This window comes from Simochromis diagramma, unplaced genomic scaffold, assembly GCF_900408965.1.
Source record: "Simochromis diagramma unplaced genomic scaffold, fSimDia1.1 OVJJ01000387.1, whole genome shotgun sequence".
NCBI classification, from domain to species: Eukaryota; Metazoa; Chordata; class Actinopteri; order Cichliformes; family Cichlidae; genus Simochromis; species Simochromis diagramma.
In genome coordinates, this window is record NW_024387152.1 from 3,430,922 (window position 1) to 3,445,074 (window position 14,153).

The window sequence follows — 14,153 nt, forward strand, 5'->3', positions numbered from 1 at the left end:
AAAATGTGCAAGAAGACTGTGTGAATGCATTGTTATTTGTTGTTTGTGAATGACTGTGTTTTCACTCTCATACAGGAGCTGCGAAAGTTTGTGCCACTGTGCTCACATCTTTACATCTTCAACCATGCGCTGATGTATTTGTACTTTAAATTCACTTTTTTGTAGCAGTTAGGGAGGTTTGAATGTTTTACTAAAAAAGAATACTGACTAAACACTTTATTCAGGTTAGACTTATGACGATACACACATACATCACACTGCATGTATTTAAGTGTGTATCAGTGTATGTATAGTCACAACACAGTCTTTTCTTAATCAGTTCTGAGGACACAAAGACTTCCACATGCTGTATCTATTTCTGTGTTTTTCAGCTTACAAATACCCTACAAAAATATTTATTTTGTATTTATTTATAATTGTTAGGTCCATTATAGTTATGTTAAATGTATCTGTGGCATAAACACTAAACAAGAACAAGAATAGATTAATTCTTGTTGTATAAATACAAGCTGAAATGTCATCTGGTGGGGTTTAGTCTACATACTTTACATTATGTTACATTTATATATATATATATACATATATATATATATATATTAAAATAAATCTTTATTCTTATTATATTCTGCTGGCTCATAAAGACACACAGAATTTGCCAAAGGGAACAGTTAGAAAGTATTCTATTACATAACATAAGACCAACAAAAACAGGAGGAAGTAAGAAAATGCAAGAACAAAATGAAATATATATGTTGGGGATTTCTGACAGAAGCAGAGCAGAGTGAGTGAAAGGGAAGGTTTACAAGATGGTAGTGAGAGAAGATCATGGGACTAACAAAAAAGACAGGAGGCCTAGTTGATAATGTTAAGGTTTTCACTGAGAGTGACCAGGATGGAAATGATTAGAAATAAATAACATCAGTGGGACAACTCAGGCTGAGAGCGTTGGAAACAATTTTAGAGATGGTTTGGGCATGTGCTGAGGGGGGATAGTGGATGGAAGACAAAAGACGATGAATATAGAGCTAGGGGCAGGGTAAGAGGGACGCAGGTGATCTGCTGTGGTGATCCCAGAAGAAGATGAAGACCTTTTAACACTTAAAAAGCTTTGCCTACATTTGAATTAATTCAATGAAATATATTTGGGGATTTAGGTGATGGTTTCATAATTTTGTTTTATGTATATTATGTTACTACTGGTGGCCACGTGATGTCGCTAAATAATCGTCGGAGTCGATGTCCCATAATCCCATGCGGCTTTTGGCTTTAAACCGGAAGCGGAAGCTCCGTATTCCTTATAGTTTGAATGGCTTCTGAGTGAGTGGTTGTGTGTTTGAGTGAATACGTGAATGATGTGTGCGTGTGTCGTGTCTGTGTTCATTTTAAAAACCTACACACTGATCTTATTTGATCCGGTCTGAGGTGGCTCTGCTCTGACCGGAGATGATAGGAAACGCGCTTGCGAGCCTTCGTGGCGATGTGCAGCCGGCAGAAACTTTCAGGGCCTCCACGCTCCGTGCCGTGGTTAGAGGTGATGAATTGATCAGATATACTAGCTCTGTGAGAGTTTGAGTTCATCTCAAGCTTCGCAGTGGTCAATGAGTACAGAGGCGATTCTGATCTAACCACAGCAGGAGGAACCGTGGAGGAGCACGACCTAAAGAAACGGCTGCTCGTCACATACTGCTTATTCTAACGGTTAAAACGAGCTCAGACAGGCTTCGGACTGTGAAAATACCAGGAAAGCAAGGCTTACCAAACGCTCGTTTTCCTGGTAAAAACAGCTAGGTGTGTTAGTCCTAAAGTTACTTCTTCAGTCAAAAGCAGTTTTTCTCCCTTAAAGCGACCGATTCAAAGGGAAAGGGGGAGAGTGGGAACAGAGCTATACGGGATTAATTCAATCAAGTAATTTAGATCATTTAAGGACTGACTTCTGTTGTATTTATTTTCAAAGATTGACTGTACAAGCTTTAATTGTTTTTCCAAAAATAAATAAAACGGGTTTGGCTTTAAAATATTTACATTTACAAATATTATTAAACTCTATCCAAAGAGTTGAACTTTCTGACCTTGTCTAAAAAAAATACAATTTAATTTCCTTCAACGTCCATGGTTCTCCAGACCTGCAGCCAGCTCAACAGCTACACTGAGTCACAGTCCAGAGATAAGATGATCCAAATCCTCAGAAATGTTATCACCGCCCATTTCTGTTTTTGACCTGTGGAGATGTTAATTTAAAAAACCCATTAGGCACTTTTCGAATTTTCAGAATGTTCCACTTTGGCCACAATTTATATTTTAGGACTTAATGAATCGAATCTAAAACCTTCATAACACATGTTTTTAAACTCTCGCACTCTTCGCATTAATCCATAATACTAATCTTCCCTGGACCAGTATCAGTTTGCATTTCAAGGGAAACTGGTCAACATAGATACACATAGACACATAGATGGGTATGATAGGGTATAATAACATTTAAAACTCCCAATTACTGAACTGCGAATTTCATTAGAAATCTTTCTTATTAACGCTAACACAACATGCATCACCTGCACGTGTTAAATTATATTTTCGAGTATTTTCTACTCTCCTTTTATTTTCTAATATAGTATGTTATCATTTGGAAATCAAACATTTTAGGTGCATGCTGTACGTTTGTTGTTGTATGGGTAAAATTCATATCTCGCGATAGCTTTGGCGCTGTGGTCGCCTTTGTGTATACACGTGATCTTTTTGGTCCAACCGGCTTTCAGCAGCAACTCGGCAAAGCGCGCGAGGTGTCTGTCCGTGTGCGTGAACGTGCCTGGTTGTCTTGTAGGTTCCCTGTTGGGGTCACCATGGCCGAACCCAGCAAGCGGCAGAGGCTCAGTCACATTAACAGCAGCTCACAAACTTCGAGTAAAAGCTTATCGAGCATTTTCACGGACAATCAGGACGAAGGACTCGAGGGGGAGGGTCGATTTGTGGAGGGATCCATACTTCGGATCACCATGAAGAACTTCCTGTAAGTTGCTGCTCCCCAGTTGACAGCGGTCAACGTCTGTAAACTGAAACTGCCGGAACACCCCGATTTACCTGCTGATAGCTACAGCCAGATGACCTAGATAGCATATATGCTAACATTTTTCCACCAGTTTGCGATTAAAAGTTAAACCCTGAGCCCTGTAAACACGAGCAGGTCGTAGACCCACTGATGGAAGCTGCTACAGACCGACTATATGGTCCAGCAGCTACAGTTAAGTCCAAATGAGGTATTTTAGTGAGCTTTCCTATCTAATTGTACGATTTAAGGGGTCACATTCAAGGCGGGTGTTAAAATAGACTCGATATATTAAAGAAGGGGTTCCCCATTAAGAACTCGTTATCATTACGCCTGTTTCCATTGCTTTCTACTTCAAGGGGATGAGAATCACAGGCAGCTCTAGCTTAAAGCAAAGTGCCAAATCCAGCCAGTCAATAAAAATCCTGTGCCCTCAGTCTTATAAATTCTGTATAAAAAGGCAGTGGAGCTTAACAGCGAGTTACATGCATCCCCTTTTTTCAGTCTGTCTCTAAACCATGTTCACACTCAGAGATGATAAGTAGACATTGATAACCTGTTCAGAGCTTCTTTTCCACTCAGAAAACTAACCAAGAGTCAGTTACTGGTATAAATTTTCATCTTACTGTCATCCATACCTGCCTGTAAGTTTTTTTTTTTAATGAAAATTATGGCAGACTAAGTAAACATTCATTGTTATACAGACTATTCTACATTCATTAACTAGTTAATCTGTAATACATATTTGTATTATTGTCAACCAGCCTCCAAAATTGCAGTAACTGTGCAGGGATAAGAGTGGTTGTAAATAAGTATTTCACTGTGAGTCTGCCTGTCACAAATGCTTAAGCAGTATGACCAGATGAACAGGTACCGTATGTGGAAAACTTCAGGTCTCACAGCCATTTGAAGTGTAAGATAGCAGTATTGCCACTTTTATGTTATTACGTTCATTTGTACTGTTAGTGTAGATTACAATTATTTTAGGCGAGATGGAGCACCTTTGCTCTAAAACACTGCAGGAAACCCCTGAATGTCTACCTTGTACTCACAGAACGTACGACTACTCTGTGGTGCATCCTGGACCTAATCTGAACATGATTGTCGGGGCCAATGGTACTGGAAAGTCCAGCATTGTGTGTGCCATCTGTCTGTGTCTGGCTGGCAAGACAGCTGTTCTTGGCAGAGGTGATAAGGTAAGCCACAGAGCAATGCAAGTCATTGATTGATGCACTCCAAACATATTTCTGATTTGTTTTCTTTTCAAAAGACCAGCAAATAAACATAATGTTAGCAGACTGGTAAACAGGCTGTATGTGGTGATAAGCATGCCTCTATGAAAATCTTTCATTGCTCTTTTGCAGCGCATGTACTGTTGTTTCTCATCTCCCCGCCCCTTTAACAGTCAAAATATGATACTTTGAATTGAGCTCACATAGCAGATACTGCATTTGTTGATGATGATTATTGAATGGTGCTTTGTTTTTTTTAAAGGTTGGGCTCTATGTCAAGCGTGGTTGCAAAAAAGGCCATGTTGAAATTGAACTGTAAGTTATGTGAAATACATTCCACACGCTACATTACTCTACTGCTCCGTTAGCGTTACATGTTTTCAGAAATTCTTCATTAATCTTTTCAGACAAGAAGTTTGAATTCTGAACCCTCATCTTTTCAAAAATGAAATGAAAATTTGCCAGAAGTTGTTACATCACCTGCGTTATCATGTTCAGCATAGTGATATGACTCTAAACGCTAGCCTTTGTTTTTGTTTTTGAAGGTACAAAAGAGGTGGTAATGTGGTGATTTTTAGAGAGATACATGCGGAGAACAATCAGTCTCTGTGGATGTTGAATGATCGGCAGTGCAGCCAGAAGGCGGTGGAAGAGGAAGTCAAAGCTCTGCGCATCCAAGTCAGCAACCTCTGTCAGTTTCTACCTCAGGTATGTTTATACCTCTGCAACATAAAGCTGCACAGATGCAAAAATATACAGTTTCATCACTGTTTTAGTGGCTTTTTTCCCCCCATGCAGGAAAAAGTGGGCGAATTTGCCAAGATGTCCAAAATTGAGTTGCTGGAAGCAACTGAGAAGTCAGTGGGCCCACCAGAGATGTACGAATACCACTGTGAGCTCAAAAACTTCCGCAATAAAGAACGAGAACTGGAGGTAAGCTCAAAGCCAGTGATCCAACAGGCAAAGTTTGATGTGGTAGAAATAAGAAGAAAAAACTGCAACAAAATTCATTCATGTTCGTTTTTTAAGTTGTCCTCCTCTTAAAGACATGTAACGGCAACATGGCTCTTTGCTTCTCCGTAGAACGTTGTGAAGGAGAAAGCAAGCTTCCTGGAGAAAGCCAAGCAGCGAAATGAAAGGAATAAACACGATGTAAACCGTTACTACGAAAAAAAGAGGCATCTGGATGTAATCGAGTTGCTCGAGAAGAAGAAACCATGGGTGGTGAGTGGTCGAGTGTAAACAAGAGAAATGAGCACAGCGCACATGTGGAGAGAGAAACTGAATCAACTGTGTAAGCTGTTTCTGTTTCCTTGTGATATTAGGAGTACGAGACCACCCGTAAGGAACTTGAGGGTGTGAAGAAGGAGCGCGACGAGGCCAAAAAGCAGCTTTCAAGCCTGAAGCAGACCCAGGCGCCCATGGTGAAGAAGATCCAACAGATTGACGAGCAGCTGAAGCCAACAGAGGCACAGATAAAGGATAAGGTGACAAATCAAAGGCTGGTACTCTGTAACGGGTCCAGTTTCACGAGCAGATGCAGGGATACATTATTTTTTTTCTAAATTTATTCAATACAATTTAGAATCCGTTTTAAAATCCTTTTATTGGTTTTTAAATCTCTAAATGGTCTGGCACCTGTTTATTTGTCTGACCTGTTGAAGCCCCACGTCCCCACTCGTTCCCTTCGGTCAGCTGAGCTGTTGCTGCTTTCGGTCCCAAAGTCACGGCTGAAACTTGGAGGAGAGTGAGCGTTCTCTGTTGCAGCGCCGATGCTTTGGAATAACCTTCCTCTCCATATTAGACAGGCTACATCAGTGCCAGTTTTTAAGTCTTTATTAAAAACCTATTTTTATTCCCTGGCTTTTAACTCTGTGGGTAACTGACTTTTTTAAAAATTAAGTGTATTGCTATGTCTGGTTTCTGCTATCTTATTACTATATGCATATTTGTATTGTACAGCACTTTGGTCTACCAGGTGTGCTTTTTAAAGTGCTATATAAATAAATGATGATGATGATTGTGTAGTAGAGGAACTCTGAATTAGAGACTGTAAAATAAGTTCATATTGCAATTTCAGTTCACAAGTCCTGTAATGATGGTGGTGAAGATGAGGTTGTTGTTTTTCAGACTGCTGCCATCAAAGAAGCCTCGCTGAAGTGCAAACAGAAACAAGATCAGCTGGATCGGAAAAACAAAGAGGTGCGGCTGTGTTTTTGTTTTTACGTTTGGTACAGACTAAATTAATAATACGTTGTGCTTTTTATCTTTGTACTTAATTGACATAAAGCAGACTTTTGTTAATACACGACTGCTCTCCCCACTCCTCTCTGCAGATTGACGATATTAAACAAAAATGCAGACTTAAGCAGATGGAGGAGGAAGACCACCAGAAGCGAATCAGCAACACCAGAAGAACCATCGAAGACCTGAAGGCGGAGCTTGCCAAAGTCGGCGACCAGCCGGATGTAACCCCGCGCATCAACGCCGTCAACGCTGATCTGAGGCGCATTCAGGAGGAGAGAGCCAAGATCGAAGGGGAGAAGGGCGACCTGCGCAGGGAGAAGGACAACCTTTGTGCTGAATCTAGAAGTGAGCTTCCCAAAACAATTTGCATAAACAAAGATGACTTCTTTTGTTTTCTTTTTTTGGCGCACGTTTCGCTGACAAAAGCACATTATGTGCAACAGCTTTACATGTAGATTCTATTCTATTTTCTTTATCAGTGTTGGAGAAGAAGCTCAACGACATGAACAACATGATGAATGCCAAAGTGGAGAAGCTGCGAGGACGTCACAGGGACACACACGCTGCCCTCCAGTGGCTCAGACAGAACAAGCAACTCTTTCGTGGAAACGTCCACGAGCCCATGATGCTGGTGGTGAGTTTCACTGAACTGTGACAGGACGTGCTGCACGTAAACCGCTCTCTGTAGCATTTAGAAGCTATGCAGATGTTTCACGTGCAGTTTAGATGGAAGTGTGCGAATGTGTTTTCAACAGCCCTAAATTATAGAAGTGAAAAAACACCCCAGACAAACTCATGAGATCAGGTTCTGATTTAACAAACAACTCGTATCTAAAAGCATTTAAATCCCATGATTCTTTCTCCACGTTTAATGATGAATTTCAGCCATGTTTCTGTTTTCCAGTTGAGAAAAGCCACTTATTAAATGATCATATACTGCTTATAAATGGTTCAAGAGGGGTGGGTGATATAGCCTCAAAATTATATCATGATATTTCACGGATGTTATAAAAAAACTGAATAATGTTTTATCAGTGATTGCAGCTTGCACTCAGCTGAATTTATTAGTGTAAACAAAATGAAATATATTTTCCTTTCTTTTTTTCCAACAAGCTGCTGTCGTTGCTGGCAGACTAGCTCCTTCAGATCATGACTGCATTGCCACAGGGTGCCAGCAGCATTATTGTGCAATAGTAGTGACACAGCATTATATACAGTGACACCCAAGCACGAAAGTAGCCTATGTGGTGCTTTTCATGAAAATTCTTAAACGTTATTTTTAGTTTTCTGATAAGAGACAAAAACAATAAAAACTTTCCCCACACCCAGCCCTGATTTTACAGCTACGAGAGACAAAGAAAAAGAAAAACCCACTAGGGTGGATATTCATAAGACAAACATAGTACAGATGAACGGGGTGGGCTTCTCCTTTACTCACAATCAGCTTAAATGCACCACAATACAAACAATGGATGCATTTTATGGCTGTTTTTAACATATTCAATGACGACTGAGTCACTCAAAAGTTTCACAGAGAGTTCACTCTGTTCTACCTCACTTTTTCTAACTGCAGCATAGAAAGTATTTTTCTAAGGTACTCTCTGAGTTACTCTGAAGATGGAGAGGTACTACAGTGATTCTGCAACAATGGCAGGGCCTCGAAAATGTTCTTCCAAGTACTGTTCAATTGTTGGCAGTGCCAAAACACGTGAAATTGTGTAGCTGGGCCTTGATGGGAGGGTAAGCATGTTGCCTAACACTAGTGTGTGTGTTTATCATTTGAATATCATATACAAGGTACGACTTTAAATTGGCTCAGGCACTATTTAGTGCAAAAGAGGAAGAATGAACACACCCTATTCAGTGTTGCCAGAACTCCCAGTTCAGTGATTAGGGCTAAAATGGGATTCTGGTTATGGCAGAAGTTATAATGTAGCTCTGACACAGAAGTATAATTCAGGTGTAACTTGCAAATGTCTCTGTTGTTTGATTGAAGTGGTGAAACAAGTTTCTTTCCACCTTCAGCGGGAACAGTTTTCTTAGTGTTGTGCTCTGCTGGAGTTTGTTGTAGTAGCTCCTTTTTTAGCTGCTGAATCACCATCAGAGTGGCACGAGGTGTGATGAGACACTTTTCCATCGCTTAAAAATTCATAACTGGCATTATATCAGATGATGTGATACCGAACCACCCTACCAAACACCAAACACATTGCATCTCACAGGATAAACGAAGACTTCCTTGTTAAGTGTTTGGATTGGTTTACTTTTGTTAACTCGCTCTCTATTTTACAGATCAATGTGAAGGATCACCGCTTTGCTAAGTATGTGGAGAACCACATCTCATTCCACGACCTCCGTGCGTTCGTTTTCCAGAGGAAAGACGACATGGAGAAGTTTATGATCGAGGTCAGAATGCTGCAGGCTGCCGACGTTGCCTGCTTGGAGGAAAATATTTCATCCGATTAGAAATGTTAGTGAAGCTAATGATGTGTTTGATCTGTGGTGACCCTCAGGTCCGTGACAAGATGAACTTGAAGGTGAACTCCATCTGTGCTCCGGAGGAGTCATGTTCTAAGCGACCGCCATCCCGAAATATTGAGTCCCTGAGGTGAGAGAAAATAAATTTAGTTCAGTTTTTTAAAAATCGATACAGTATTGTTTTTTTGTTGTTGTTGTTGTTGTTCTTTTTTATCCTGATGTATCCGTGCATCTGTTGCATCTTTTTACTTCTTCTTACTGGCTTTCAGGCGTTTTGGGTTCTTCACCTACCTCCGAGAGATGTTTGACGCCCCCGATGAGGTCATGAGTTACCTCTGTCACCAGTACAGGGTGCATGATGTGCCAGTGGGCAATGAGCGAACCAAATCCATGATTAAAACGGTACGCTTGTCTTCAAAAAAAAAAGCTTCTTAATGTAAACTAATAAAACCCCACATTGTTCTCCTTAACATCAAAATCTCCTGGGAGTCCGTCGCTTTTAACTTTGGTTGTATTTATTGCTTTTGTGGTGGAAAGACTTTGACACTGACCCCGATCTGTCTTGTTCAGGTGATTGAGGAGCCCTACCTCAAGGTGCTGTACACAACAGAGGAGAGGTACACTGTCAAAAGGTCCTTTTACTCAAACAAGATAAGCACCAGCAACTCTGTGGTGCACCCTTCCCAGTACCTCACCATCACTGTGGATGCTGAAGAGAAACGGCAGCTAGAGCAGCAGATGAAGGTAGGAAACAGTTGTGTGAAGAGAGCTGGAACGACAGCAGCACCTCAAGACATTTCAGTATATTATATTGCTTAAAGTCCGTGTAAAGCAGTAATAAATGTGCGCTTTGAGTTTGTCATGTAACAGAAAAATGTGCTTTAAACCACTCAAGGATTAACAAAATTCACCAAGTGTATAAGATTAGGTTTTAAAATTGTTAATAAATGTGCTCTGAAACACTGAGGGGCATGTCCGATCGAGGGGGTTGATTGCTTGAGTGTTAGGCAATTTGGACAATACTAGGCAGGCAAAATGAGCCGGGTTTGTTTTAAGGGGGAAATTACCAAAAACCCTTCATGCAAAACTGATGAAAAAAAGTTTTGTGTGTATCTGCACACTTTAGTAAAACTTAGGTGACCTACTTTTCACTTGTTTTCTGCAAACTTTTTTTAAACATGTGCTTCATTCTCCTGTGCGACCAGTCCTGTGAGTCAAAGCTGCGAGACATCGACGAGCGGATGAAGGCCTTGCAGAAGGAAGCCGTCGCACTGGACCGCCGTGACAATGAGCTGTTGGCAGAGAAGAAGGGTCTCTCTGAACTAAAGGGGAAAAAACGACAACTGGAGCAGAAAATTAGTACCAAACAGGACAGGTAAGCTTCATTTAAAGGGACAAAATGCTTAACAGCGACTTTTGTCATATGTCTTAAATGATCTTCACAGAGGCATCAGCTTGGTTATGAGATTTCAAAAACTCATCTGTCTCTGTGTTTAGTCTGAAGCAGATGGAGCAGAATATTATTGACCTGACAAAGATTGAGGAGGAGACTAAAGAGAAAATTGCAGCTGTAAATGCTGAGAAAGTGACCATAGTGACTGCATTCATGGCCCAAATGAAGGTATGAATAAGGGAACCTGACTGCATTGCTTGTGTTAGCTGTGGTAGAATGGCATTAAGCCCTTCTCTGTTTTTATATCGTCTTTATAGCAGATATTATTGAAAACATCTACGATTTAATAATTTCACGATTGCATTTTTTTCTATTCACTTGTCTGCATGACCTTCAGCTGAGAGCCAAGCTGACGATGGAGAAGGTGCATCTGGCGTTGGAGACGGTGGGGCTGACGGCAGAGAAGAACAAACTGGAGAATGACTGCAGAGAAGGTGCCTCTGAGCTGAGGACCACTGATGTAAGTATTTAGATGGGGAGCTTGCTCGTCTGAGGATCGGGAGGTTTTGTATCGCAGATTTATGCTTACTTGTCATGTTTGCTTTTTTTTTTTTTAAGCAAAAATGCAGCCGTCTGGAGCAGAGAAAGGTGCAGCTGACAGACCAATGCAAAGGGCTGTTGAAGAGAGCAAAGGCGATCTGTAAGATGCAGCCTGATCAGTCATTACCCGAAGACCTGCGTAATGTGAGTGTTCATCACAGTTTTATTGGTGAATATGTGAAAGAGACTTCCCCCTCTATTCACTCTGTGTAAAATATTACCCTTATAATATATTCTAATCTCTGCAGTGAAGCTCCTCAGAGCCTAAAATTCAAATGAGTTCACAGCTCTCTTTTTTTGTTAAATCAGGCTTTCAGCAAGCTCCCCGACACGCTGGATGAGGTCGATGCCATGCTGAATGAGGAGCGCTCCAGAGCCGAGTGCTTCACTGGCCTCAGTGAAAATGTAAGGACGCATAGAAATCAGGTTTTCATTTATGCTGCGGGACTTCTGTCTTCAGCGTGGTCGTAACTTCAGTAAGAAAGCAGTTTGGAAATGTTAATAAGCATGCATTAGAACAGGGGTGTCCAAATTCATTTTACATGGTGGGCCACACACAGCCCAGTTTGATTTTAAGTGGGCCGGACAAGTAAAGTTCCTCTTTCTTTCAGGAGAAAGAACTTTCACTAGACATTTAGAAAAGAAAAAGAAGCAACAGTATTTCTTATTTTTCTGCATGATAAGGAAATGCTGCTGTAGTAAATTAAACAAATATCAGCATGATTTAAATTGTAAGCTTGTTTGTTTTTGTAACTGTCCAGTGGGCCGGATTGGAATCTTTGCTGGGCTGATACTGACCCCCGGGCCTTATGTTTTACACCCCTGCATTAGACCTTAAAAACGCCCTTTTGTTCAGACAATTAGTTTTATTTTTACTTAACAGTTTATTCCATTTATGTTCTTATGTGAAATATTAAATATAAATATATACAAATATCGAACCTCTCTTGACTTGAAAGGTTGTCGATGAGTACAACAGGAGAGAGCAGGAGATTAAACAAATGGAGAAAGAGCTGGAAGAAAAGAGCAACGCCCTGAATGCCTACCGACAGAACATATCTGAGGCGAGTGATTACCTGGTTTCACAGGAATTGTCCAGTTTATCATTTGTTGTGTGACAGAACGGCTCTTGGGGTGTAATGATGTGTATATTTGGACTTTTTTTCTTCTGTGTCACAGGCTAAGGAACGCTGGCTTAATCCTCTGAAACATCTGGTTGAACAGATAAACGAGAAGTTCAGTGCTTTCTTTCGCTCCATGCAGTGTGCAGGAGAAGTTGATCTGCATTCAGAGAATGAGGTAATCGCAGAGTCACAGCACACTGCTGAGGTAGAGGTCTCCCTTTGCATCACCTTTAACCACTTATGATTGAGCACAAGTTCATTGAAAACTGAATTTTGAATAGATATGGTAGGCTGTTTAACTGAGGGAAATATTAAACTGTATCCATATTTTTAACGGATGCATCAAATTGGAAAGGTTAAAAATATAGATGGGGTTGCCTTATTATTTTTCACATTATATTTCTTCATAATTCAGCATGAATTTAGTTTAACTGAATATATTAGTGTCCTCTAGACTTAAAATAATTTAACTTAAATTGTCCAGTTTATCAGCGGTAGGACAGTTATCTCTCATGCGGTCGTACTCGCAAAAAATCGTATCCACTTTTTTGTGAGTGGATAAGATTTTTATGAGTGTCTTTAGAAACAAAAAAAAGAGAATACTGGGTCTTTCCACTGCAGGAGGAGTACGACAAGTACGGGATCCGCATCCGGGTGAAGTTTCACGCCACCACCCAGCTCCACGAGCTGACGCCTTACCATCAGAGTGGAGGAGAGCGCAGCGTCTCCACCATGCTTTACCTCATGGCCTTGCAGGAGCTCAACCGCTGTCCCTTCAGAGTGGTGGATGAGATCAATCAGGTAGTTCTTACACACAGTCTCAACAGTGCGACCGTAACAAAGGTGCACATGAGCTGCAGGTAGTGTAATTATTAGGGAAACCCAGGTACGAGTTTCTCTTTACTGTCATGATTTGTAGGCACATTTTTTTCTTTTCCTGCACACATTTATTTATGTGCAAACCACTTCACACAGACAGATTTGAAAAGAGCTCAGCTTATGTGCCGCTGCTTTCATGAAATTAACATTTTAACAACTTTAATAAATAGAACTCAGATCACGCCGACAGGCATTCACACAACAGTAGTCATCAATTGCCTTTATTAAAGAGTCTGAGCCCACCTGTTTCTTTATGCAGGGAATGGATCCTGTAAATGAAAGAAGAGTCTTTGACATTGTGGTCCGCACAGCCTGCAAAGAGACAACGTCCCAGTACTTCTTCATAACACCTAAAGTAAGTGTTCTATGTTCATGCAGACTGCCTGTCTGAAAGTCCCAGCGGTACCAAGGAGCTGTTTATGTGCCACTTTATGCCAAATAGTCAGACTGTTTGGACTAAAGTATTGGGCTGCATCACTTCATCTTTGAGTCAGATTGCCACAGGTATATAAAATCAAGCACTTAGCCATACAAATGTTTGTAAAAGAATGGGTTCTAAAGAGCTCAGTGTATTCAGATAATAGTATTAGGTTTTTTATTTTATTTAATCTTGAAATATTTTTTTTGTTTTATATGAATGCACGACAGCCCAGTGCTCTTAATTTCTTCCTGCTGTGTTTGCCTACAGCTGCTGCAGAATCTTACGTATGCCGAGGAGATGACCATCCTTTGCATCCATAACGGCCCCCACATGCTCTCCCCCAACCAGTGGGACGAGAGGGCTTTCGTCAGACGGTGTCTTGAAAGAAAAGCCAGGGCATGACCCCCTGGAATGACCTGTGCTCCTTGAAACTCTTTTAAAAAGAATTATTGGGTGTATTTTTTCACTTAATGTTCAGAATCCTTAATCTGCCATTTTTGCAGTTTTTTGTTTTTGTTTTAATTGTATTTGGCATCTATAAATCAGATTAAGAGAAAAGTGTTCATACATAATATCTGTCATTAGTTTTCATCATTTGCACATTTTCTTATTTATGCAGCCAATATCTTGTGTCATATGTGTCTTTAACAGTTGGCTCGTGTTTATATATTTGAATAAAATGTACTGCTGTTTCTCTTCTACACTGGTCTTTAATGCTCACTTTAATGAAAAACAC

At 40.6% G+C, this 14,153-nt stretch overlaps 1 protein-coding gene and 1 non-coding gene across 3 annotated transcripts; both read left to right on the forward strand.

Moving 5' to 3' along the window:
• Positions 1-1,263: 1,263 nt before the first annotated feature.
• Positions 1,264-1,625, forward strand: LOC120744090. The gene has a single exon (XR_005698297.1).
• On the forward strand, positions 1,616-14,116 carry smc5 (structural maintenance of chromosomes 5). Of its 2 annotated transcripts, XM_040047399.1 has the most exons (25): positions 1,616-1,788; positions 2,822-3,007; positions 4,098-4,239; positions 4,538-4,590; positions 4,821-4,983; positions 5,074-5,208; positions 5,359-5,499; positions 5,601-5,762; positions 6,406-6,477; positions 6,612-6,867; positions 7,002-7,156; positions 8,815-8,928; positions 9,036-9,130; positions 9,270-9,402; positions 9,571-9,744; positions 10,206-10,375; positions 10,498-10,621; positions 10,791-10,913; positions 11,012-11,137; positions 11,303-11,398; positions 11,953-12,057; positions 12,173-12,292; positions 12,739-12,918; positions 13,256-13,351; positions 13,685-14,116. In XM_040047399.1, the coding sequence occupies exons 2-25, from the start codon at positions 2,841-2,843 to the stop codon at positions 13,817-13,819; spliced, it is 3,237 nt and encodes a 1,078-aa protein (XP_039903333.1). In that variant the 5' UTR covers positions 1,616-1,788; positions 2,822-2,840; the 3' UTR covers positions 13,820-14,116. The 2 variants fall into 2 exon arrangements, with proteins under 2 accessions (XP_039903333.1, XP_039903332.1); XM_040047398.1 differs by having other exon boundaries at positions 1,616-3,007.
• Positions 14,117-14,153: the final 37 nt, after the last annotated feature.

Coding starts and splice junctions, on each gene's coding strand:
- smc5 (XM_040047398.1), top strand. CDS start 2,841: ATGGCCGAACCCAGCAAGCGGCAGAGGCTCAGTCACATTAACAGCAGC. Junction 6,478..6,611: donor TGGATCGGAAAAACAAAGAG/GTGCGGCTGTGT, acceptor TCCTCTCTGCAG/ATTGACGATATTAAACAAAA. Junction 10,622..10,790: donor CATTCATGGCCCAAATGAAG/GTATGAATAAGG, acceptor CATGACCTTCAG/CTGAGAGCCAAGCTGACGAT.